The sequence below is a fragment of the Callospermophilus lateralis genome, chromosome 10, assembly GCF_048772815.1.
Source record: "Callospermophilus lateralis isolate mCalLat2 chromosome 10, mCalLat2.hap1, whole genome shotgun sequence".
Taxonomy (NCBI): Eukaryota; Metazoa; Chordata; class Mammalia; order Rodentia; family Sciuridae; genus Callospermophilus; species Callospermophilus lateralis.
In genome coordinates, this window is record NC_135314.1 from 52,391,620 (window position 1) to 52,417,102 (window position 25,483).

General features: G+C 38.6%; 1 protein-coding gene across 3 annotated transcripts; it reads left to right on the top strand.

Annotated features, from left to right (window-relative positions):
* Window positions 1-11: 11 nt before the first annotated feature.
* On the top strand, window positions 12-13,388 carry Wdr53 (WD repeat domain 53). 3 transcript variants are annotated; one of them, XM_076868216.1, is made up of 4 exons: window positions 23-39; window positions 6,372-6,442; window positions 6,586-6,867; window positions 12,781-13,388. In XM_076868216.1, the coding sequence occupies exons 2-4, from the start codon at window positions 6,437-6,439 to the stop codon at window positions 13,375-13,377; spliced, it is 885 nt and encodes a 294-aa protein (XP_076724331.1). In that variant the 5' UTR covers window positions 23-39; window positions 6,372-6,436; the 3' UTR covers window positions 13,378-13,388. The 3 variants fall into 3 exon arrangements, with proteins under 3 accessions (XP_076724329.1, XP_076724331.1, XP_076724330.1); XM_076868214.1 differs by having other exon boundaries at window positions 12-39; window positions 6,372-6,867; XM_076868215.1 differs by lacking the exon at window positions 23-39 and adding an exon at window positions 1,889-1,956 and having other exon boundaries at window positions 6,372-6,867.
* The last annotated feature ends 12,095 nt before the right edge of the window (window positions 13,389-25,483 follow it).

Below are 25,483 nucleotides of genomic sequence, written 5' to 3' on the forward strand. Positions count from 1 at the left end.
GGTCATCACTAGCAGCCCGGGAGGAGAAGGGAAACGCAGGTATGAGGCTGGTGCGGGTGGGTTCTGGGTTGCGCTCCAGTACCTTTTCGAGCTCTTTTTGCTCTAGTGGCTGCGAGTCCGCTCTCTTTGGCCCCTTTACTTGCGAAGTTTTCCCATAGCATTTGGTTCCTGTTAAGTCTCCAAATTAACGTATGAAACTTCTCTTTTCCTGCCAGCCAATTCCTAGCGATGCACGTTCGGTTTGAGTTGGATCCTTTTTCTTTACCTTGGGTATCTGGAGCCGTCTTTTCCTGGTCTGATTTAATCCGTTTCTATGCCTTCGGCGGCTGAGGCGGTCCTTTCCTCGCCAGGCCCACTTGTTCTTCTTAAATATCGGTACTTACCAGAATTTCTGACCCACCGTGCGCTCCAAAAGTACATTTGAATACCCTCTACGTTGGAATACCTGGCTACATTTGAATAGCCTCCTGACACCGCCCCCCGAAAATTTGGATAACTTCAAAGTGCCGTTTGCGAACTAAATAAATGCCATATTTTTTGGACAAAATGTAGTATTCCCAGATCCACCGCTTCGTAGACTAAGGCAATGTGTTGGGGTTGTTTTGTTACTTTATTACTTACTTTATTTTTATGTGGTGCTGAGGACTGAACCCAATGCCTCACAGGTGCGAGGCAAGCGCTCTATCACTGAGCTATAACCCCAGCCCTTAAGGCACTAATTTTTAATTAAACATTACAATAGAGAGAATGACATGGAGACCATATTACAGATGGTTTCGTGGAAGGAAAAGAATTTCAGAATTATTTGGTCATAGTACGTTTTCCTAGAGGACCCCAACCGTTTTCTGACAGCCTTTAAAGAACACATAGGAAAAGAACAATAGTCACAGCGTGAGCCTGGCTCCATACTAGTTCTTTTACATCGTTTTTGGTTTTTGTTGTGCGGTACCAGGGATCGAATTCAAGGCCTTGGTGGCACTTATGCAAGTACTCTACTACTGAGCTACATCCTTAGCCCTCTACTCTGGTTTTTATATAATCCTCAAGACAATTCAAAGCTGGTAATTATTTTAATAGTAGGGTTCACAGATTCCCTTAGTAGTCACCTTCAGTGTCTTGCAATCTTTATGTAGTAAGAAATCTTGTCTGAAACTTCCTGTGTATAATTTCTTGTTCTCTAATGAAAACAAGAACTGCAACCTCCATCCATTCTGTTATGTAATAACTTGTTTATTTCCGGTTCCTTCTTCCAGATATCTTTTTCACCAAGCTCAGTAACCCTAAGCTTTTGTTTTTACTAATACCAATGTCACAGCCTTTCGATCATTTTGAACACTATCCCATTTCTCCACGTCATGACCAACTTTAGGAAACAAACCTGTGAAGGAACAATGACTACTGATTATAGTAATGGTGATGCTAAGGTATTTCCTGAGTTCCAAATAACAACTTTTGTCTGAAAAGACAATTATGTTTATTTTAAATTTGCAAGAATGAGGTAAAGTTGATGCCTCAGAGAAGGGGATAAAGAATTGTGCAGAATCAACAGATATAAGGCACTGACAAGGTGTGGTGCACTGCAAATGTAGTCCCAGCTACTCTGGAGGCTGAGATAGGAGGATCACTTGAGCCCAAGAGTTTGAGATCAGCCTAGGCAATGTAACAAAACCCTATCTCTTTTTTCTTTCTTTGGGTGTGTGTGGGGGGGGTGAGAGAGAGAGAGAGGGGGAGAGACTGGGGATTGAACCCCCGAGCTACATTACATCCTAGCCCTTCTTAATTTTTTATTTTCAGACAAGGTGTCAAAAAGTTGTAGAGGCCATCCTTGAACTTGTGGCCCTTTTCCTCAGCCTCCTGAATAACTGGGATTACAGGCCTGAGCCACCACACATGGCAAAACCCTTTCTCTTAAAAAAGGGGGGAGGCATGGACATTTGAAGAAGTGGACTAATGGAGGTATGGCTGGAGAAAAGTGTTGCTAATCAAGATTACTCATTTATTATACTTTGAACTTTATTTTGTCTGAAAGTACACGTGATGTAGAACCTTTGAAGGATTCCATGAGATAATTTTGGTGTTTTTCTAGTCCATCATTTAGGTGACTTTCAGTGGCAGACCATCCCCCAAGTGGCCCAGGTAGAATTTCAAGGGAGAAAAAGATTCCTCCTTTTTACAAATCTTTTACCTGCTCATCACCCTTCCCCTTCCCCTCCTGTTTATTGCCCTCATTCTGCCCTCTAGCTATTCAGAACTGTCACCTGTGGCACTCTGGCATTCCACCCTCAAGTTGCTCTCAAGATACCACACCTTGTCCTCACCCACTTCATGATCTCATTAAGTGTTAGAAGGGAGGACTCTATCATCTAAAGTAATTTATAGGAGGATATTATCTGCCATGCTTGATCCTTTAGGCAACTGCATAGGAAAAAAGAAGCTTATAGATTTGGTACATGAATGTGGGGATACTGGTACTTAATCTATTTCCACTAAGCTTTCTAGTCCCAGTCAGAAAAATAAGAAACAGTAGCTTGCTAACAACTCATTCCTGAAGGATTGTTTAATTGAACCCAAATTTAACTCATTTTCCTTACTATCCTTCTACCATAGAGGTCTATTTTAACACTTATTGATAGTGGTCTTTGGGTAAGTTCCAAATAACAGCAGTTTTATAAACTAAGTAATTAGATGGTTTTGGAGGCTCTTGTTGAATCCCTGATCAATATTTCATATGACAAATGCTGATTGACTAAAATTAAAAGCCTCACTTGAATGTATAGATTTTTTTTAAGTTTTTCTTAGCTTTTTTTTTCTTTTAGCATTTCCAGCAATACATCTTTTTTTTTCCCTGACCAAGCAAGTGACCAGTAAATATTACCCATGTGATTTAAAGATTAGAAATTTAATTAATTCTAGAGTTTAAGGTAGAACTGTTCTTAGATATTGTGGGTTTAATACAAGAGTTACAATTTGTTCCTATGGAAAAATTTATAGAAAACATTGTTGGTTATAATAGTGCCTTTAAGCATAATGTCCACTTATTGCCTAACTTCTCACAATTTGGGGTGGAGCTTAACCAAATGTACTTTAAAATTGAATTAATTTATTTCAGAAAAGAATTATATTAGGAAGAAAATCTGCTAAACTTTGTCTGCCAATCAACATTTTTTATTTGGAGCTACTGTGAATAGAATTGTATTAGAGGAAATAAAAGTACTAGAATCCTGTCTCATTCTTGTCTTACCTAAAACCTGAAATCCCAGTAGGGATGCCAAACCTGTATGCATACACAAAAAAATGCATATGATAGAATCAGAGTACAGACTTCCTGAAGTTTTTTGAGGGGTGGGGAAGACACGGTATTGAAGCCAGGGTGCTCTGCCACTGAATCACATTCTCCAACCCTTTTTTATTTTTTTATTTTGAAACAGGGTCATTAAGGTATGGGGCAGGCTGACCTCTAATTTGTGATCCTCCTGCCTCAGGCTTCCGAATTGCTGGGATTACATGCATGCATCATCACTCCCAGCCAGACTTCTTGATATTAAAGTTGATTCACCATCACAAAATTGAGGCCCTAATTTAGTACAGAAGTGATCAACACTGTAAGAATTAATAGTTAAAATTATTGGTGACTCAAATTGTCTTTTCAGTAGTTAATTTAAATTTCATATTTTAAGTTAGGAAAGCATCTTTTGCCAAATGAAGTGTCAGTATGACAGTTCCTGCCTTTATTTAAAATCATAAAGGGGGGCTGGGGATGTGGCTCAAGCGGTAGTGTGCTCGCCTGGCATGCATGTGGCCTGGGTTCGATCCTCAGCACCACATACAAACAAAGATGTTGTGTCCGCTGGAAACTAAAAAATAAATGTTAAAAAAAATTTCTCTCTCTCTCTCTCTCTCTCTCTCTCTCTCATAAATAAATAAATAAATAAAATCATAAAGGGGCTGAGGATGTAGCTTAGTGGTAAATGGTGTGCTTAGCATGCACAGGGCCCTGGATTCCATCCTCGGCACAAAAAAAAAAAAATAAGTCATTTGTCCTTTCTCTTGATTTATATGGAGCTTTTGGCAAGAATCTTTGTTATGGCAGAAGATTATTTAACTACCATTTAAGTACTTCTCAGCAAAAATCAAACCACCAGGGCTTCTTTACCTCCCTCTGAGTCATTTCCTCTCTAAGAGTCTCCTTTAGATCTTTGTTTCAGTGTCTGTTTAATTAGTTTCCTCTATATACTAATTTAATGCTTTTGCTGAAAAAAAAGTTTTGGTTTTGCCTTTCTCCCATTTTATCCTCTTTATGAATATTACTGTATGTGATTTTATGACCATGTTTCTGTTACCTTGATTACTAACATGTCTGATTTTTTTTTTTTGCAGTCGAATTAGTGATTGTGCATGTGAAAGAGATAAAGGAGTGTGGCTACAATTGTAGTAGGAGGAAATAAGCAGTTTTGTATTGAGAATGCAAACTTTAGGCACCAGGTTGTTTTAAATGATTTTTTTAAAAAATTTATTTTTAGTTGTAGTTGGGCACAATACCTTTATTTTATTTATTTTTATGTAGTGCTAAGAACCGAACCCAGTGCTTCACACATACTAGGCGAGTGCTCTACCACTGGGCAAACCCCAGCCCTCAAATGATTTTTTTTGAAACATTATTAGGAAATTATCTCTGTACCATTGGGCTAAATTCAAGTATCTTATCTGAAAGTAGTAAAGCAATTCAGGGAGTTTTTCTTTGGTAACTTCTCTCTTGGACTGTGAAATGAAAAAGTAAATTTGTCCCGATAGATTTGTTTTCTTTTTTTCATCTGACCATTAAAGTTGTATAAATTGTCCTGATTTCCTTTTTTAGCCCTTACCAGTAGACAGCTGAGACAGGGCAGTATTATGTGTCAATTCCAGTCTGTATGTCTGGGATTTCTAGAGTAAGATAAATCTAAATTTTATACGTTCATACTATTATTGTATAAGTGCAGATAGATACTAATATAGTTTTAGAATCTGTGAATACATTTAAAAGCTGTACTAAACTATTAATAGCATTTGGTCATTTTCTGTACTTTCAAAGAACACTAACAAAACTATTGTTAAGTGCAAAACTATTGTTAAGTGGAATTGTTAGAAAAGGCTCTTCATTATTTAAATATTTGGAATCCCTTTATATTGGTTTTCATGTATAAATCCTAAGAGACAGGTGTCCTTGACAAATTCCTTAACATTTCTGAGATTCAGAGTTTTTGTTTATTTGTTTTTGTGGTGCCAAAAATTGAACCCAGGGCCTTGTGCATGGTAGGCAAAAGTTCTACCACTGACCTACACCCCAGCTCAGTGACTCAGTTTTATTATCTGTAAAAAAACAAAACTAATCAGAAGAATATTTTGAGAATAAATTGATAATAGCCTATTTAATAAGTCTCCAGTGTCTCCCAGTGGCCCACATTTTTAACCAGTTCTCCAGATGATTAATAGTATAATACATGTTCTAAAATTCTAACATACATCAGAATTACTTGGAAGACTTGTCAAACACATTGCTAGGCCCTATCCCCAGAAGTGCAGATGTATATGCCTAGGGTAAGGTCCAATGATTTCTATTCTAACAAGTTCCTTAAGTGATACTGATGCTGCTAGACCACAAAGTGCTATAGGAAACACACTTCGAGACCACTGGTGTAGTATATTTGATGCCATTTTGACCAGCCTAATAAAGATGGAAAAAGTAATAATAGGAATTTGGTTTTGAGTACTCATTATATGTGCTCAGGGTAATATTATATGTGTTTTATATATATTAACATTTCATTTTCTCAATGACCCTATGAAATAAGTGGGTGTTATTATTATATTCATTTTATAGAGAAGGAAAATTAGTCACAGAGAGGTTCAGTAACTTGCCCAGGCACCCAGCTAATACATACCTGGAGAAACTGGCCACAGATTTCACACTCTAAAACATTCCTTTAGATCAATCCCCAATGTCAAAAAAATGAAAAACATTATCCAAATGAAAAGTATAATGTGATGATTGTGCAGCCCTCTTTTTAAAAAAGTTTTCCTAGTTTAAAATAAGTTGTATTTAGTGTTTATTCTTATGTCTCACGACAAAAACTATAGAGGATCAAGTTTACTTGGGTTCCTGATGGTAAGGGAAGCCCTCTTAAGCATATGCCTACTAGTATACCTCTGCTTTCAACTATTATGCCCTGCATTCAACTAGGTTTTGATAAACTTGACTTTTAATGTTTTTTAAATTGTCTTTAAACTGTCTTTTTAAAATAATTTAAATTAAATGCTGCTTATTATATTTGTATCCTACCATCAAGTTCTTGTATAAAGCATGATATTATAGTTTTTTTCCCCTTTCACAGAGTCTTCGGGGTCATTATGGCAGTGAAGTGGACTGGTGGACATTCTTCTCCTATTCTCTGCATGAATGCAAGTAAAGACGGGCTAGTGGCTTCTGGAGCAGAGGGTGGAGATCTCGTGGTTTGGGGTGAAGATGGGACTCTTGTAGGACACATGCAGTTCCAAGGGACTGATGATGTTACCAGTGTCTTATTTTCTCCCTCCTGCCCCACCAAGCTCTATGCATCACATGGAGAAACCATTAGCATACTGGATGTCCGATCCCTCAAAGATTCCTTGGACCATTTTCATGTGAATGAAGAAGAAATCAATTGTCTTTCATTGAATGAAACTGAAAACCTGCTGGCTTCTGCTGATGACTCTGGGGCAATCAAAATTCTAGACTTGGAAAATAAAAAAGTTAGCAGATCCCTGAAGAGACATTCCAATATCTGTTCTTCTGTAGCTTTTCGACCTCACAGGCCTCAGAGTCTGGTTTCATGTGGCCTGGATATGCAGGTGATGATTTTGCAAAGAATATTTGAGTAATTTCTAAATGTGATTTGCTAGCAAAATGATGGTTTTGGGTTGGTTGTTTTGTTGTTGTTTTGTTTTGTTTTGTTTTGTTTTAGCACTGCTGTGAACTGAACCCAGATCCTTGCACATACTAAGCATATGCTCTGAGCTACATACTCAGGCCCCAGAATCAAGTTATTGATCATGCTAAATATGTTGCATTTTCTATTCTGTACTAACATGTCTTCTCCATTTATGAACCTTAAGCTTTATTTCTAAGTTGAATGCTAAACTGACAAAACCTAGTAGATTTTATTCACAAAGTAATCATTAATCCTCTAGTTTTCCTTTATGTATGCTTCAAAACATTTCTAAAACCTCAGGATTCAAATATTTGATTCTAAACAAACAAAGGGAAGTGCAGAAGGTAGAATTGATCCACACATTCTCTACAAACTCTGTGTTGCACTTTAAAGAAAGGAAAGGAAAGTTGGAGGTCCTGACTCTGTTTTTACTTAAAAATTCTGGAGTACATTAAATAAAATAGTGTGCGTTGATGATGACAATCAGAGCATTGTATTCAGTGCTGGGTTTTGAAAGCAACATCATAAGTTAGCCCAAATTCAGAGGAAGACCACCATGAAAGTAGATATATCTAGAAAACACATTATACATGGGAGCTGGAGGTGCTTAGTTTTCTTGAGGGTTGAAAATGGAATATGATAATTTTTTTTATACTTTTATTTATTTATATGCGGTGCTGAGAATCAAACCCAGTGCCTCACACACACCAGGCGAGTGCTCTACCACTGAACCACAGACTCAGCCTCGGAATATGCTAATTTAAATGACAGAAGTCATAGGAAAACAGATTTTGGATTAACAGAACAGTTTTTGTATACCTTGAACTTTTCCCTTGTTGGGATGCACTTCTCTTTGAGAGAATACATCTCAGCACTGAAGTGAGAATAATCATGACTTCTCTGTTGTACTTAGTGCTTGCTGATTTACATATATTAGTTTTAATTCTAATCTTATCCTCCCAGATCATTACTTTTCTATAAATAAGGAAACTGAAATTGAAATTAAGTATCTACACTACTGGCTCCAAAGCCTGTTTTTTTTCTCTGTGACACTTGAGGTATTTAAACAGAATATCATCAGGAATGTGATAGGAGCTGGGTGCAATGGCATACACTGTAATCCCAGCTACTTGAAAGACTCTCAGAGTGGAGGCCAGGCTGAGTAACTTAGCAAAGTGAAAAATAAAAAGGGCTGCGGATGTAGCTCAGTGGTAGAGTGTTCACCTAACACATGTGAGGCACTGAATTTGATCCTTAGCACTACATTAAATAAATAAATAAAGTAGTGTGTCCCCCTACGACTAATGTGTGTGTGTGTGTGTGTTTAAAAAAAAGAATTCTGGGGCTCGGGATATGGCTCAAGTGGTAGCGCGCTCACCTGGCAAGCGTGCGGACCAGGTTCGATCCTCAGCACCACATACAAAAAAAAAAAAACAAAGATGTTGTGTCCGCGGAAAACTAAAAGATAAAAATATTAAAATTTAAAAAAAAAATCTTAAGGAACAGATGACCTCTAGAAAGTCATTATTTAAAAATGGCCTATATGCCCAACACTATTCTAGGCATTTTTGTTTTGTTTTGTTTTTTTTTTAGAGAGAGAATTTTTTTTAAATATTTATTTTAATTTTCAGTGGACACATCTTTATTTTTTTTAATGTGGTGCTGAGGATCTAACTCAGCACCCCGCGCATGCCAGGCGAGCGCGTTACCACTTTAGCCACATCCCCAGGCCAATATACAATTTTTTTTTTTTTTTAAAGAGAGAGAGAGAGAGAAATTTTTTTTTATTTTTATTTATTTTTTTTTTTTAGTTTTTGGTGGGCACAACATCTTTGTATGTGGTGCTGAGGATGGAACCGGGACCGCACGTATGCCAGGCAAGCGCGCTACCGCTTGAACCACATCCCCAGCCCCCAATATACAATTTTTAATGCTAAGAATCTTTGTTCCTGTTAACCAGTAAAGGTTTTTTCTTTTCACCTTCCTGGTTGGTGGTCTTTGCCCATCCCTCCTCCTCCTTGTACCTCTGTTAGGAATCCATGAGGCTGATTTGGTGTTGGTTTCAATGGCCATCTCTAGCTTCATTAAGCCACCAGCATTTAGTTGGGGGGGGTGGGCGGGGAGTAGTTGGAGAGTCTAGCGGTGGGGTCAGTGGATGCCCTGTGCTGGGATTACTCCCAATCAATGAAGAATTGCCCCATCGGAAGTGTCCTAGTGACTCTGTTGAGGATCATTCTATATGAGGCACAGTTACTCTACAACATCTAAATTCCTTTCCACTCCTAGATCTTTGACAAAACCCTTTTATAAACCTACATTCTCTATCCTTGGGGTGATAATCTGCCTGTGTGGTTGTGAAGAAGCACTGCACAGCCAGGTTGATATCTGTTTTTTTTTTTTTTTTTTTTTTAAGGAGAACAGTTTTAGTGTGTTTTTGACTAGTCATTCTTTCATCTTCCAGCTATTCCATTTTTCATCACTGGCTCATTCATTATTCACTAGGCATGGTAGTTAAATATGCAGAGGTGACCTGTTCTCTTCAGATTAGATGAGGAATGAACATCCAGAATTTTATCATTTTGCCTCCACTTCTAGGTAAGACATTTTAGTGGTAAGGCAGCTGCTAGTTAACAGCCTAGGAAACAAATATTCTGTGAAAGTTGGGTTTAGGTAGTAACCTATTTTGATTTGCCTGGCAAAAATGTTAAAAGTTCACTACAGATTAGCTTTTGTAGTGGTCTGTGTTATAGCAATTGCAGCTAAAATCAACTTTTTTTTTTTTTTTTTTTTTTAATTCTAGGGATCAAATCTAATGCCTGGCACATGCTAGACAAGTACTCTCTACCATTGAGCTGCAGCCCCACCACCATGTTTTCAAGCGATTCCTTCCTTCACCAAAGTTGAAACTTTTTCTATAGTTTTCTTTTAAAAACCTGGTTGTCCAGTATTATTCTAAACTTTAAGAATAGCCTGTCTTTTGGGGAGCCCAAGAACATAGACATGATAGTAAAAGGGCATAAAAGTTATAAAAGTCTTTGTTTTTATTTAGACGGTTTAAATAATTAGGCAAATTGCATTCAAAGAGGTAGAGACCTGCCAGACACAGTGGCACATGCCTTTAATTCCAGCAATTTGGGAGGCTGAGGGAGGAGGATCTCAAATTTGAGGCAAGTATCAGTAATGTGACACCCAATCTGAAAATAAATTGTAAAAGGATTGGGAATGTAGCTTAGTGGTAGAGCACCCCTGGGTTCAGTCTCCAGTACTACAAAGTAGGGAGAAATTTTTGAGCAGGGTCATTTTGATATGTTTGCATTCACTTCTGACAGTTTGCCAGTTGTCCACTTTCACTCCCTTTGACTTTTTTTTAAATAACTTTATTTCGTTAATTTTTTCATGTGATGCCAAGAATCGAACCCAGTGCCTCACAGGTGTGAGGCAAATGCTGGGCTGCTGGCCCCAGCTCCAGCCTTCCCTTTGACTTTTTACAGACCTATAAGCCTCAAACTTTTATTCTTTTCTTTCACTAGCTCTCCTGCTTAGGGTGTAAACTGCTCAAACAGCTGGTTGAGAAATGAGCGTGAAATGCTTTGGAGTCTTTGGCAGTTAAGACAAATAAACAATAAAGAGTGAGTTGGGGATGTAGCTCATTGGTAGAGTACTTGCCTGGCATGTATAAGGCCCTGCATTGATCCTCAGCATCAGGGATTGAGGGTCAAAAAACATAAAAGGAATATCTAAGCAGATACCATCCAAATTATTAGTACTTGGAAATAACTATAAAATTGGTAGACTCTAAAATTATTTAGCACATTTAGATAATTTAAATCAAATACAAAAATGTTCATCTGCTGAAAACACATTTGGTGCAGTTTGTTTTAATGTCTTAGGAGGACAGAAAATACAGTCCTGACATTCTAGGGCTGTTTGAGAACTGGGGTGCCTGCCAATCCACTTAAGCTAGCAGATTTCTGTAATGTCAATTTCCTTGTGTTCAGGTTTTTTAATAGCATAACTGATGATCTTATCAGTTTAGATCTGTTCATTTGACTATCTAAACAAGGCTGTGTTTATCCTACTGTCCATTAAAAATGTGAGTTATAAAATGTCTGTTCTTGAAAGGATTAAGAATGTTTTCCTTCTTGGGCGCGGTGGCATAGGCCTGTAATCCCAGCAGCTCGGGAGGCTGAGGTAGGAGAATAGAGAGTTCAAAGTTAGCCTCAGCAATTTAGCAAGGCTCTAAGCAACTCAGCAAGACCCTGTCTCTAAATAAAATATTAAAAAGGACTAGGGTGTACAACCAGAGAAGTGAAAATCTGTGCTCCATTTGTGTTCAATGAATCAAAGAGCATTCTGCTGACATGTGTAACTAATTAGAACAAGTAAATAAATAGCGAAAAATTCTCATAAGCATATTAGTGGGGGGAAAAAAGGACTAGGGGTGTGGCTTAGTGATTAGCATAGACTGACATGGGGGGGATGAATCTGAATATTATAGTGTAAAATTAGTTCTCAAAGCTTTTTTTTGTTTTTGTTTTATTTAGCATTTTGTTTAAGTCAGTCTAGTAGATCTAAGATCATGGTAAGGAACAACAACAAAAAAGCCAAATATAAAACCAGGATGTCAAATTAATTAGCAGATACGTTTGGGATTTCTCCTCTTTCCCAGCTGTTATATTAGGCAGAAGCAAAGATGAATTAAATCCCTGGAAGCAGAAAATCCAGCATTATATGTCAATTAGTAGATTAGAAACGCAGTATGTATAGGAAAGACGGTGGAATGTGATGGTCATCATTACCCTAGGATGTGACTCTACTTTGTATACAACCAGAGATATGAAAAATTGTGCTTTATATGTATAATATGAATTGTAATGCATCCTGTTGTCATATATAACAAAATCAAAATTTAAAAAGATAAAATAAATATAAATGGTTCAAAAAAAAAGAAAAGAAATGCAGTAGTGCACACCTATAATCCCAGCTACTTAGGAGGCTGAGGCAGGAGGATCTAAAATTTGAGGCCAGCCTGGGAAAATTAGAGAAACCCTGTCTCAAAATAAAATAAAAATGGGCTGTGAGTATATAGTTCAGTGGTGGAATGCTTTCCTAGTATGTGTGAGGACATGGGTAGACTCCCCAGTACTGAAAAGTAAAAAAAAGATTTGGAACTAGATATGGGATAGAGAGAGACTGGAATATGTAAGCTCCTAGGGTTGGTAATTTGAGTAATGGGAAAGAAAAGGAAAGCCATTCAAGTCAGAAATAATTTCAACAATAATCTAGATTTAGTTTATTTAGGACTTTTTATAACAAGCATAGATGAAAATTAACAAATTTCATAATCAGCAGGGTTTTTTTTTTTTTCCCGCTTGTTGTTTTGTTTTTTAGACAGGGTCTGACTATTTTGTTCAAGCTAGCCTTGAATTTCTAGACTTGCGTGATCCTTCTGCCTCCTAAGGAGCTGGGACTACAGGCAGTGCCACCCTGCTCAGCATAATCTTCAGTTTACTTGAAATGATGAGGTAGAAAGATATGGAATCTGGTAGCTGCTTAGTAATTACACTTTAATGAGTTCTATTCATATCATTATTTAGGATCTTGTTTTGTAAATTCTACCATCCCTTCTGCATTCTAGCTTTAAGTCCAGTTTTAGATGGCATTCTACTGGCATGTTGTGGTAGAGTCTGATTTGGTTTTTTAAATATTGCTGGGATGTATCCAACTGATCATTCTCAGACTACTTTGATGATTTTATTAGAAGCTGGACAAATACTGTGGTTGAGCAAAATGACTAGTACTTTGTATGACTGTAATTTCATCTTATTTAAAGGTGATGCTATGGAATCTTCAGAAAGCCCGGCCACTCTGGATTACAAATTTACAGGAGGATGAAACAGAAGAAATGGAAAGCCCACAATCACCTGGTCAACTCTTAAATCCTGCTCTAGCCCACTCTGTCTCTGTGGCATCATGTGGCAATATTTTTAGTTGTGGTGCTGAAGATGGTAAGGTTCGAATCTTTAGGGTGATGGGAGTCAAGTGTGAACAAGAACTGGGATTTAAGGGCCACACCTTGGGGGTATCCCAGGTCTGTTTTCTGTCGGAATCCTATTTGCTGCTTACTGGAGGGAATGATGGGAAGATAATGTTATGGGATGTGAGCAGAGAAGTTGAGAAAAAACAGAAGAGTCCTGCAAAACATACCCACAGAAAGAAAACTAAACGAGCAACTTACACCAAGCAGGGTGGAAACACTAATGCTTCAGTAACAGACGAGGAAGAACATGGCAAAATCTCACCAAAGCTAAATATTGAACATGGAGAAAAAGTGAACTGGCTCTTAGGTACAAAAATAAAGGGACATCAAAATATATTAGTAGCTGATCAAACTAGTTGTATATCTGTCTATCCCTTAAATGAATTTTAAATCCAATAAAAACTGTGGAAAAACCAATTCAGATTTTTAAAAAATTCTGCTTCACTTATCTGTAAATCTGTAAATCTTACACTTTATCATGTAAAATCATACCATTTCATTGTATAAATTTTTTTAAAAAGAGAGAGAGAGAATTTTTTTAATATTTATTTTTTAGTTTTCGGCAGACACAACATCTTTATTTGAATGTGGTGCTGAGGATAGAACCCAGTGCCACACACATGCCAGGCAAGCGAGCTACCACTTGAGCCACATCCCCAGCCCTCATTGTATAAATTTTTAAGTCATTTGAACAGAAGAAGATAATTGGATAATATTTCATATAGTAATGACATTAAAATTTGGAGAAAGAGAACTAATATTCATTGAGTATTGACTGTGTACCAGTCATTTTACATATATTTCATTTCTTATATATATTACATATATTTTATTTCAACTCAATGAAATTAGCGATTTCTCCCATTTTACTGGTACAGGAATCAATACCTAAGTTAAGTAACTTGAGGACCCAGGAAAATTTTGGGCACAGTTAGTTGCATGGAAAGGCCTTTGGTTGTCTTGTCAAGCCTTCTGACTTAGGGAAGCCCACATCCCTATCCAAAAGTGGTTACCACATTAGTTGTGACATTCGTTATTTCCTTTTTATTTTTGCTACTGGGGATTGAATCCAGGGGCACTTTACCAAATTACATATTTAGTCTTTTTTGATTTAATTTATTTTTAATTTTGAGATAGGGTCCCACTAAATTGCTCAGGGCCTCACTAAGTTGCTTGTGATCCACCTGTCTTAGCCTCTGGAGTGACTGGGATAATAGGCATGCACCACCAAGCCCAGCAACCTTAGTTATTTCTGATCCCAGACATTTTTTTTTTTCTGTAGATGGACACGATACTTTTATTTATTTTTTTAATGTAGTGCCGAGGTTCTAATCCAGTGCCTCACATGTGCTAGGCAAGTGCGCTACCACTGAGCTATAACTGCAGACCTGATCTCAAAGGTCTTGAGGAGCCTTACCAGGTTGTAAGAAAAAAATCTTTTGTTCTTGGTAAGGCACAGAGGCCTTACCAATTGCCTATCTTGTGTTTATAAGAAAAGCATTCCAGGGTCAAGTCAGTTTAAAATATTATACAGCAATTCAGGCTATGATGCTGGAGGGAGCAAGAATATATTGAAGTTATAAATAATCAGAATTTCAGTTGGGTGTGGTGGTGAGTGCCTGTAATCCCAGTAACTTGAGAGGGTGAGGCAAGAGGATCACAAGTTCAAAGCCAGCCTCAGCAATTTAGCAAGACCCTTTCTTTTTCTAAATGTTCTTTAAGCTTTTCCTCACACTGCCTACCCCTTGGAGTGTTTTTGTTTGTTGTTAGTAGTACTAGGGATTAAATCCAGTGGTGTTCTATCACAAGCTACATCCCCAGCCATTTTTGTTTTTTATTTTGAGACAGGGTTTCACTACATTGCTCAGGACTCTAGTTGTAGGAACGAAAACCAGATTTTAATTGTCTTAAGAGAATTAGGGATATAGCTCGGGGTGGAGCACTTGCCTAACATGCACCGGCTTCATGAATCAAGGTTCGAAACATGAGAAACCGCTAGGGAGTTTTGAATTAAAGAGACAAGACTCTAATTACCTTAAACCAGCTCCAGGACGGCTCCTCCTAGCGCCAGCCTCCAGCCACCTATTGTGGTAGCAAGGTTTACTGAAGAGGCTAGAGAGAGAGAGAGAGAGAAACATGCCAGGGAGTGGACTTTTATTGGAGAACAAAAAATTCTGGGGAAAATCTCATCCAGTGAAGATTAAGAGGGGCAGCATACCAAAGTCTTTGGGGTAGTGGTCAGACATGCCTCCACATGGACAAGCCCTCAGACCTGAGAAGGGTGGGAAAAACTCTGGACACAGGATGTGCCTAAGCTAAGCGCCTCTCATCTAGACAGGGAGGTAACTCAAATCACCTCCGAGGATGGCCTCCCACAGCCAGTCTCAGCAAAAAGCAAGGCACTAAGCAACTCAATGAGACCCTGACTAAATAAAATAGGGATGGGGAGGGGCTGGATTTGTGGCTCAGTGGTAAAGCGCTTGCCTAGCATGTGTGAGGCACTGGATTTGATTCTCAGCACCGCAAAACCGCATATAAATTAAAAAAAAAAAAAAGTCCATCAAAAACTAATAAAAATATTGAAAAAAAAAAAACCAGGGATGGGGATGTAGCTCAGTGGTCAAGTGCCGCTGAGTTCCATCACTGGTACCCCCCTAAAAAAAAACTATAATCATGTTTGTCTATTTTTCTTTTTATTGGGGTGTAAGATGCTTAAGGGTAAGGACTGCCTTATTTCTCTTAAGAGTATATTGGTGGGGCTGGGGATGTGGCTCAAGCAGTAGCGCTCTTGTCTGGCATGTGTGCGGCCCAGGTTCGATCCTCAGCACCACATACAAACAAAGATGTTGTGTCAGCCGAAAACTAAAAAATAAATATTAAAAATTCTCTCTCTCCTCCCTCTCTCACTCTCTCTTTAAAAACACACACACAAAAAGATCCTTAAAAAAAAAAAGAGTATATTGGTGTGGCCGAAGGGGCCCCAGCAAACTTTCAGACTGCCAGCTGATGATTGGCTCACAGCAGCCCCAGCAACGTCTAGCTGATTGGCTCCTCTGCGGTGAAGCTCATTGGGCTGTTTCCCTGCCCTTTCAGGCCACGGAGCTGCTCATTGGGGGACTTTTTGGCTCCACCCATGCGACCCAGCCAATCGGCCTCAAGAGGAAGAGGATTGTGGGAGGTGTGGAGGCGGGTGGTTGGGGAGTGTGGCTTGTGGGAAGCCGGTGGTGGCAGTTGGGTTCTGAGGGTTTTTTCCTGAGGAGCTGTTTTCTTTGGCTTGTGTGGTTCTAAAAATAAAGTTAGTTTCTTTTGACAAGTGGCTCCTGAATTGTGCCCAGCCAGACTGCGGCATTTGGTGAGATGGCTAGGCGAAATGCAGCAGCTGGTTATCCTCAGAGAAATCTAGATATGTTGTTAGGAAAGGGACCTTATGAGGATCAGCAGCAACAAATTGCATATGATCCTGGTATATATTCACAAATTGCTGTAGATGCAGTTAAGGCATGGAAGACTTTACAAGGACATGGAGGTTTACAAGGTCAATTATCTAAGATAATACAAGGAGCTAATGAATCTTATGCTGAATTTGTAGATAGGCTTATTCGAACAGCTACCAGAGTTTTTGGGAATATAGAACAAGCAATGCCATTAATAAAACAACTGGCTTATGACCAAGCGAATCGTTGGTGCAGAGATATCATTAGACCATGGAAACATGAAGATTTAAACACATATATTAAATTATGCAGAGACATTAATGAACAAGAGCAAGTCATGGCAACTGCAGTAAAACAGGCTTTAGATGCCAGAGACATTAATGAACTAGGGCAAATTGTGGCAGCTGCAGTAAAACAGGCTTTAGATGCCAAGCCAAGAACATGCTACAATTGTGAACAAACAGGACATTTTAAAAGGAATTGCCCCATAGGAGGAGGGTTTAACAAAACTAGGTATCAAAGGAGTAGAATACCGGGTATTTGCCCACGATGCCGTAGAGGGAGACATTGGGCTAATGAATGCCGTTCTCAAACCACCATAGAGGGTACTCCATTATCAAAAAACGAACAAGGACCAAGTGTTTATCCACGATATCGTGGAGAAAGGCATCGGGCTCCACTGCCAAAAAATGGAGAAGGGGGCCCAATGCTCCAGGGCCCAAAACCACAAATATACGGAGCACTGGAGGAACCCAGCAACCCCATCAGGGTAGTGCCCAGGACACATTGTCCATCAGATCCCTCATCAGACAAACCAGAGGGAGCGCAGGGTTGGACATCTGTGCCTCCGCCAGAGCAGTACTAACTCCAGAGATGGGAGTTCAAATCATTCCCACAGGGGTAAAAGGACCTCTTCCCAAAGGAACAGTAGGCTTATTATTGGGACGCAGCTCTTCTACTCTAAAAGAACTTATGATAAGTCCTGGGGTAATTGATCCCGATTATGAAGGTGAAATAAAAATTATAGCCAGTTCTCCAAACGGTATATCTGTAATTTCACCAGGAGATAGAATAGCACAGTTACTAATAATACCAAGCCTACATGATAAATTTTCCAGTCGTGCTGTAGAAAGAGGTTCCAAGGGATTAGGCTCCACAGGTGTAGATTGGGCTATGCTGTCTTTAAATTTAGATTCTCGCCCCATGCTAAAACTAAATATTCAAGGACATGAATTTAATCTACTGGATACAGGTGCAGACCTTAGCATCATCTCTCGTCAAGAATGGCCAAAACATTGGCCATTACAACAAGCCACTCAAACGCTTCGAGGCCTAGGAGTGGCGACTAATCCCCATAGAAGTGCAATGGTATTAGATTGGAAGGATCCTGAAGGATGTGAAGGAACTATACAGCCATATGTATTGGATCATCTTCCTATAAATTTATGGGGAAGAGATGTCCTAGATCAATTAGGTTTGACATTAACAAATAACATCAACCAAAATGCACCCACTATTATGACTAGACAAGGTTTTAGGAAAGGAAAAAGATTAGGAAAACAAGAACAAGGTATAGCAGCACCAATACAAATAGATCAAGGAACAGACAGACATGGGTTGGATTTTCAGAAAGGGCCACTGAGACAATAAAAATTACTTGGAAATCAGAAAGACCAGTATGGTTCCTCAGTGGCCCCTGACTAAAGAAAAGATACAAGCAGCCCATGATCTGGTCAAACAACAATTAGCAGAAGGACATATACAACCTTCTGTATCTCCCCATAATACTCCCATTTTTGTCATCAAAAAGAAATCTGGTAAATGGAGATTATTGCAAGATTTAAGAGCCATTAATAATGAGATGGTTATTATGGGACCTGCTCAATCGGGCATTCCTCAATTGTCTGCTTTGCCAAAAACTTGGTATGTTTTAGTTATAGATATTAAAGATTGTTTTTTTTCAATTCCAATTCATCCTGAGGATAGTCCACGTTTTGCATTTACTATCCCTGCACTGAATCATGAAGGTCCTGATCAGAGATATGAATGGAAAGTACTCCCTCAAGGGATGGCTAACAGCCCAACTATGTGTCAAATTTATGTTAACAAAGCAATCCAGCCACTTAGAAATCAAAATCCTGAACTACAAATATTTCACTATATGGATGATGTATTATTAGCACACAAAGCTAAAAACACATTGCTAGAATGTTATGCCACACTTACAAACTTATTAAAAAATTATAATCTAGAGATAGCAATAGATAAAGTACAATTAAATTTTCCAATTAATTATTTAGGAGTTCTATTATCCTCAACCATGGTCCATCCACCAAAAATTCAAATACGAGTAGATCAACTCAAATCACTTAATGACTTTCAAAAGTTATTAGGAGACATTAATTGGATAAGGCCTTATCTAGGTATACCAACAAAAGAGTTGGGACCTTTATTTGATATCCTAAAAGGTCCATCAGATCCAAATTCACCCCGAATGGTAACGCCTGAAGCAAGAAAGGCATTAAAAATCATTGAAACGTATATGGAAAATATGCATTTGGATAGAATTGATATAAGTTTGCCTTTATTATTTATTGTACTACCAACAAAAAATATTCCTACAGGAGTATTTTGGCAAGAGGGTCCATTATTATGGATACATTTATCTTATTCTCCTAACACTATTCTTACTAGGTATCCTGAGGCTGTAGGACAATTAATACTCAAAGGAATAAAAGCAGCAAAGGGAGTGTTTGGAATTTCTCCCAATAAAATTATTACTCCATATACTATGAATCAAATTGATGAGTTAGCTAATGAGTTAAATACTTGGGCAATAATCATGTGCAAATCTAATGTTTCATTTGATAACCACTTACCATCTAATCCTTTATTGTCTTTTTGGTCATCACATCCTGTAATTTTTCCAAAAATGACAAGAAAAACACCTATCGGGAATGCTCCAAATATACTCACTGATGGATCTAATAATGGTACAGCAGCAATAGTTACACCTGATCAAACTTTTACATTTTTAGTACCCAAATAATCAGCTCAAAAGGTAGAGCTTAATGCAGTATTACAAGCTTTTGTGATGTTTAAAGATTTGGTATTTAATTTATTTTCCGATAGTCAGTATATAGTTAATGCTATAGTATCCCTTGAAGATGCTAGTAGGATTTCCCCTTCCTCTACTGTTTTCTCTTTGCTTTCCACTATACAAAGTCTAATCTGGGACAGAAAAGATCCATTCTTTATAGGACATATCAGGGCACATACAGGATTGCCTGGAGCCCTTAGTTTGGGCAATGATTTAGCAGATAAAACTACACATGACATACATATTTTCTTTACACTAGAAGAAGCTACAAATTTTCATAAAAAGTTCCATGTCAATGCTAATACTTTACAAAAGCATTTTAAAATAACTAAGGAACAAGCTAGACAAATAATTAAACAATGTCAAAATTGTGTGACCTTTTTACCACAAGTTAATCTTGGAATCAATCCTAGAGGACTGATACCTAACCATATTTTGCAGATGGACGTCACACACTTGCCAGAATTTGGAAAATTGAAATATTTGCATGTTACAGTTGATACTTCTTCTGGATTTTTGATGGGCTCCCTTCATGCCAGAGAAAAAACTAAAGATGTTATAGCTCATTGCTTACAAAATTTTGCCACTGTGGGCGTTCCAAAACAGTTAAAAACAGATAATGCCCCTGGTTATACTTCAACCTCTTTTAAACAATTTTGCTCATCATTTGGCATTACTCATATAACAGGAATCCCATACAATCCACAGGGACAAGGCATAGTTGAAAGAGCTCATCAAACTATTAAAATGTACTTATTAAAGCAAAAAGAAGGAATTGGGAAGGGGTATATATTCCCCAAAGATAAACTTAAAATAACCCTTTTTACTCTAAACTTTTTAAATTTGGATTCATCAGGGCTTAGTGCTGCGGAAAGGCATATGTATCCAAAAAATGTACATAAGCCCAAGGTACTTTGGAAGGATATTCTAACAGGACAATGGAAAGGTCCTGACCCAGTAATTGTGTGGAGTCGGGGGTCTGTTTATGTGTTTCCACAGGGAGAACAGCAGCTGATTTGGATTCCAGACAGATTAACTAAATCGATTTCTACAGACCAAAAAGAAGATGTGATATCCAGAACTCCAGTTTGGTTATTCTTACATCTGCGAGTAGACAGAACCAGAATGCTTTTTTCAATATCTATTTTATTATTGCCCTTTCCCATATTTTGTTTTTTTGAGCTCATACAGACCTAGGTTAATGTTTTGCTGATCAGTTCTATTTTTTGACTATAGAGTTTTTAAACATTGCAATGGAGATTTCACCTGTAAAAAGTTATAAGGCCTTTACTATTATGTTATGTGTCGTATGTATTATGTGTGCACACTTGTGTTTTTTGTTTGAATGTACATATGTCCATATGTCATATATGATGAGCGCTCACAAAAATATGGATCCAAGTAATTTTTTTTTATTCACGTGATTTAAATGGTTTAATTTAAATTGGGTAAACAGCTATTGAGGATTGTTTTAAAATGTGAACAAAATAGGAGGTTAACAGATCTGTTTGTTTACTTTCACCTTTCCTTTTCATTATATTTAATAATTCTCTTAAAGATAATATAAATTATTAAGAAAATTGTTTTCTTTTAATGCCTTCTGGAATGTTATATAATTTTTTCTTTAGCCATTATTGCCAGAATTCCTATCTTCATCCCAGTGCTGGTGAAGACAATGTAAATTGTTAAGAAAATTGTTTTCTTTTAGTGCCTTCTGGAATGTTACATAATTTTTTCTTTAGTCATTATTGCCAGAATTCCTATCTTCAGTGAAGACAATGTAAATTGTTAAGAAAATTGTTTTCTTTTAGTTCCTTCTGGAATGTTATAAAATGTTATATAATTTTTCTTTAGCCATTATTGCCAGAATTCCTATCTTCATCCCAGTGCATGAAGACAAAGATAAAACCAATCAACAGCTTCTGCAATAGCCATCACTGAACTGCTTGCAGAACTTGCCTGGACTATGTATCACTTATATGCATTGTGAACTCACTTGTATGCATTGTGAACTATCTGTTGGTTCAGCGATTTCTGGTAGTGTTGGGGTATTTATGCTGATGGTGTCATCGGTGGTACAATTTTTCCAAAAGGAGCCGTCAGCTGGCTTGGTGTATCTTCCTCCCTTCTGTTTGTCATGATCGTTCAGCTAAAATTTGGGGGCCAACAGAGGTGAGGCAAAGAACTTCACCCCCCCGCTGGTACGAAGACCTCTACACAGGTGTGGCTGTATACTGGACTGGTAGTCAGTGACGGGTAAGATCCAATTACTATGGTACCAACCTAAGACAGGAGGCTGACGCCTTGAGATCAGCTCATCCGATAACGGGTAAGGACCATATGTACTATTGGACAACCTAAGGCAGGCACGGTCCCTAAGCCACATGCTTGTTGTTTAAACAGAGAGGGGGAGATGATGAGCCACAGCCGAAGGGGCCCCAGCAAACTTTCAGACTGCCAGCTGATGATTGGCTCACAGCGGCCCCAGCAACATCTAGCTGATTGGCTCCTCTGCGGTGATGCTCATTGGGCTGTTTCCCTGCCCTTTCAGGCCACGGAGCTGCTCATTGGGGGACTTTTTGGCTCCACCCATGCGAACCAGCCAATCGGCCTCAAGAAGAAGAGGATTGTGGGAGGTGTGGAGGCGGGTGGTTGGGGAGTGTGGCTTGTGGGAAGCCGGTGGTGGCAGTTGGGCTCTGAGGGTTTTTTCCTGAGGAGCTGTTTTCTTTGGCTTGTGTGGTTCTAAAAATAAAGTTAGTTTCTTTTGACAAGTGGCTCCTGAATTGTGCCCAGCCAGACTGCGGCACCTCACCAAAGTGGATTTGTAAATGGCCAAAATGTACATGAAAAAGTGCCTGACATTAATAGTCATTAGGTAAATGCAAATTAAAAAACATACTGTAGGGCAGGGGTTGTGGCTCTGAGGTAAAATGAATAAAGATATTGTGTCCAACTACAACTAAAAATATATATATTTTAAGGTATTAAAAAAACACAATGTAGAGCTGGGGGTGTGGCTTAGTGGTTGAGCATGTGTGAGACACTGGGTTTGATCCACAGCACCACACAAAAAAATAAATAAAATAAAGATATTGTGTCCATCTATAGCTAAAATAAATAAATAAATAACACAATGTAAAATCACATATCCATTAGAATGACTAAAATTACAAAGATGACAATATTGATGAGGATGTGGTGCTGAAACTCACATTGTTGGTACAAATGCAAAATGATACAGCCACTTTAGAAAACAGTTTGGCAGTTTCTATAGTTAAATGTATGCTTACTCTATGATCCAGCAATTTCACTCCCAGTTATTTTCCTCAAGAAAAATAAAAATTATATTCACAAAAGCTGGATGCTGTGGCACACGCTTGTAATCCCAGCAGCTCAGGAGGCTGAGGCAGGAGGATCACCAATTCAAAGCCAGCCTCAGCAATTTATGGAGGTCCTAAGCAATTCAGTGAGACCCTATCTCTAAGTAAAATATGAGAAAGGGTTGGGGATGTGGCTCAGTGGTTAAGCCCCCCTGGGTTCAATCCCTAGTACCAAAAAAGAAAAAAAATAAGGGCTGGTATGTAGATCAGAGGTAACCCTCCCATTCCCTGGGTTTAATCCTTAGTACTGCCACCTCCACCAAAAAAAACCTTTGTGCTTCTTGGAAATCAATCTTGTAACCCACTTCTGCCTCCTAGTGACCACTGATCTGTTTTTATTTTTATTTTTATTTTTGCCATGCTACAGATCCAACCTAGGGCCTTGCACATACTAGATGAGCACTTAGCAATACTAAGCTAACACCCACTGCACTCATCTGCTCATCTTTTTTCTGCTTTGCCTTTTCTGGAATGTCATATGAATAGGATCATATAGCCTCCCAAATCTTGCAGGTATGTGTGACCAAGTCTGGTGGAAGCACAAGGGAATTTTTTTCTGGATCATCATGATTGTGGGTAGTTATGTGACTATACACATTTTTCAAAACTCATCAAGTTGTAGTTTTTAAATTACTGAATTATTGAATTTTATTTTTAAATTATATCTCAAAATGATTTTGTAAAAAGGTTGCTTGCATTAAAAGTGCAGTTTCAAGACAAATGTCTTAGTCATTTTTCTAAATGTATTACTACCCAAAGTCCCTTGTACATAGAAAGTTTGAAACCAGGCAAAGTGGTGCATCCCTGTAATTCCCATGACTGGGGAGGCTAGGGCAGGAGGATTGTGAGTTCAAGACCGGCCTCAGCAATTTAGTGAGGCCCTAAGCAACTTAGTGAGAACTTGACTCAAAAAATAAAAGGGCTAGGAATGTGGCTCAGTGGTTAAGCGCTCTGTGTTCAATCTCTGCTAAAAAAAAAAAAAAAAAAAAAAAAAAGTTTGAATTTTTCACTGTCTTAGTTAAGGTTCATCTTGCTTTGATTTATCACAGCTCATTTTTCTCTTAAAAAATAATTTTTTTCATTATATTTTAAAACTTAATACTTGCCCATATTTCTCTAGTTTGACATTATGATGTTAGAAATATTAATACAAAGAAGAGTTGTAACTGGGTATATGTTCAAGGGAAACACCTTCTTCAGCAGATACAGGTCCCCCAGAGACAATGGAGTCACTCAACACAAGAGTCAATAAACCCCTTCCCCAGTGCTCTACCATCAGTTCTCCCTCCTCAATAGCAGTAGTGGAAGTCACAGGAAATAACAGGAAGACTTTATCTTCCTTTTGATGTCATGGAGTTTGGTTTGAAAAACTCACAAAATCTAAAATGCTTTAAAAATAAGTGGCAGAGCCAGGCAGGCGCAGTGGGGCATACCTGAAATCCCAGCAGCTCTGGAGGCTGGGGCAGGAGGATCACTGATTTCAAGCTAGCCTCAGCAACAGTGAAGTGCTAAGCAACTCAGTGAGACTCTGTCCTCTAAAATACAAAACAGGGCTGGGGATGTGGCTCAGGGTTGAATGTCCCTGAGTTCAATCCTCGGTACCCTCCCCCCAAAAAATAAATAAAATAAAATAAATGGCAGATATAAATATTAAGGCTTTTGAAAAATCTTAATAAAATTGAGGATACATAAACCAAACAATAGATGTAATTCAATTAGAGAAAAGTTTTGTAATTGAGTCATTCCTCTGCCCAAGATAATATCCATTTGCCAAATGCAAGAGAACCTGCTCTAAAGTAGCTGGTGTCAAATCCATGCTGTAAGAGATTTAGTTTCTGTAAAATAGGCATCAGCCATGATAGCAAGTTAATGGTGTCAGTTTAATTTTATTAGCTATGATTTGTGTTGGGAGTCACCCCGGCTCCAAAGATTAACTTCCCCAACCCCCAAGAAGAGCCGTCCAAAGGTGAGCCCTGCTGGCTCACCTGATCCTTACCCACCAATCAGACTAGCCCTGCTGGCTCACCTAATCCTTACCCACCAATCAAAAGCACTCCATGCTAACTGTCAAACTGCCCCCCTGGCTCTATAAATATGCAGAGCTGTTCCTCAATAAAATCGTTCTTTCATTGGTGCTGAAACCCAGGATCGAACCAGGGATCGAACCAGGGATCTACTCGGCCGCTAGAGAGATGCTTACCTACCCCTTCCTCTCCCCTCTTTTTGGCCCTGGGAGTATCTGGCTTCTTCAGGAGGGGTCCCAAAAAGCCTTGGCCAAGGTCTCCCACAGCTCCGGTTCCGTCCAGGATGAGAGCTTCGACTGTCAGGATTCAGTGACAACCAATCTCTACAGCTCGAACCTGCCACTTAGGCACTCCTGATATTTTGGCTCTAGCCGGGACGCCTCTTTTGCCAATAAATCAGTTTCCTCCTTCTCTGCGTCCTCTTCCCTCCTCCTTACATAGGTAACGTGTCCTCTCTGCCGGTTGACTCTCCCCTACAATGCCTCTTGGATCAAATATAGCACCCAGGCCTGGCCCACTTATCCCTTAGACAACCAAAACAGAGGCCCCTTTTTGGGT

Coding starts and splice junctions, on each gene's coding strand:
- Wdr53 (XM_076868214.1), top strand. CDS start 6,388: ATGGCAGTGAAGTGGACTGGTGGACATTCTTCTCCTATTCTCTGCATG. Junction 6,868..12,780: donor CATGTGGCCTGGATATGCAG/GTGATGATTTTG, acceptor TCTTATTTAAAG/GTGATGCTATGGAATCTTCA.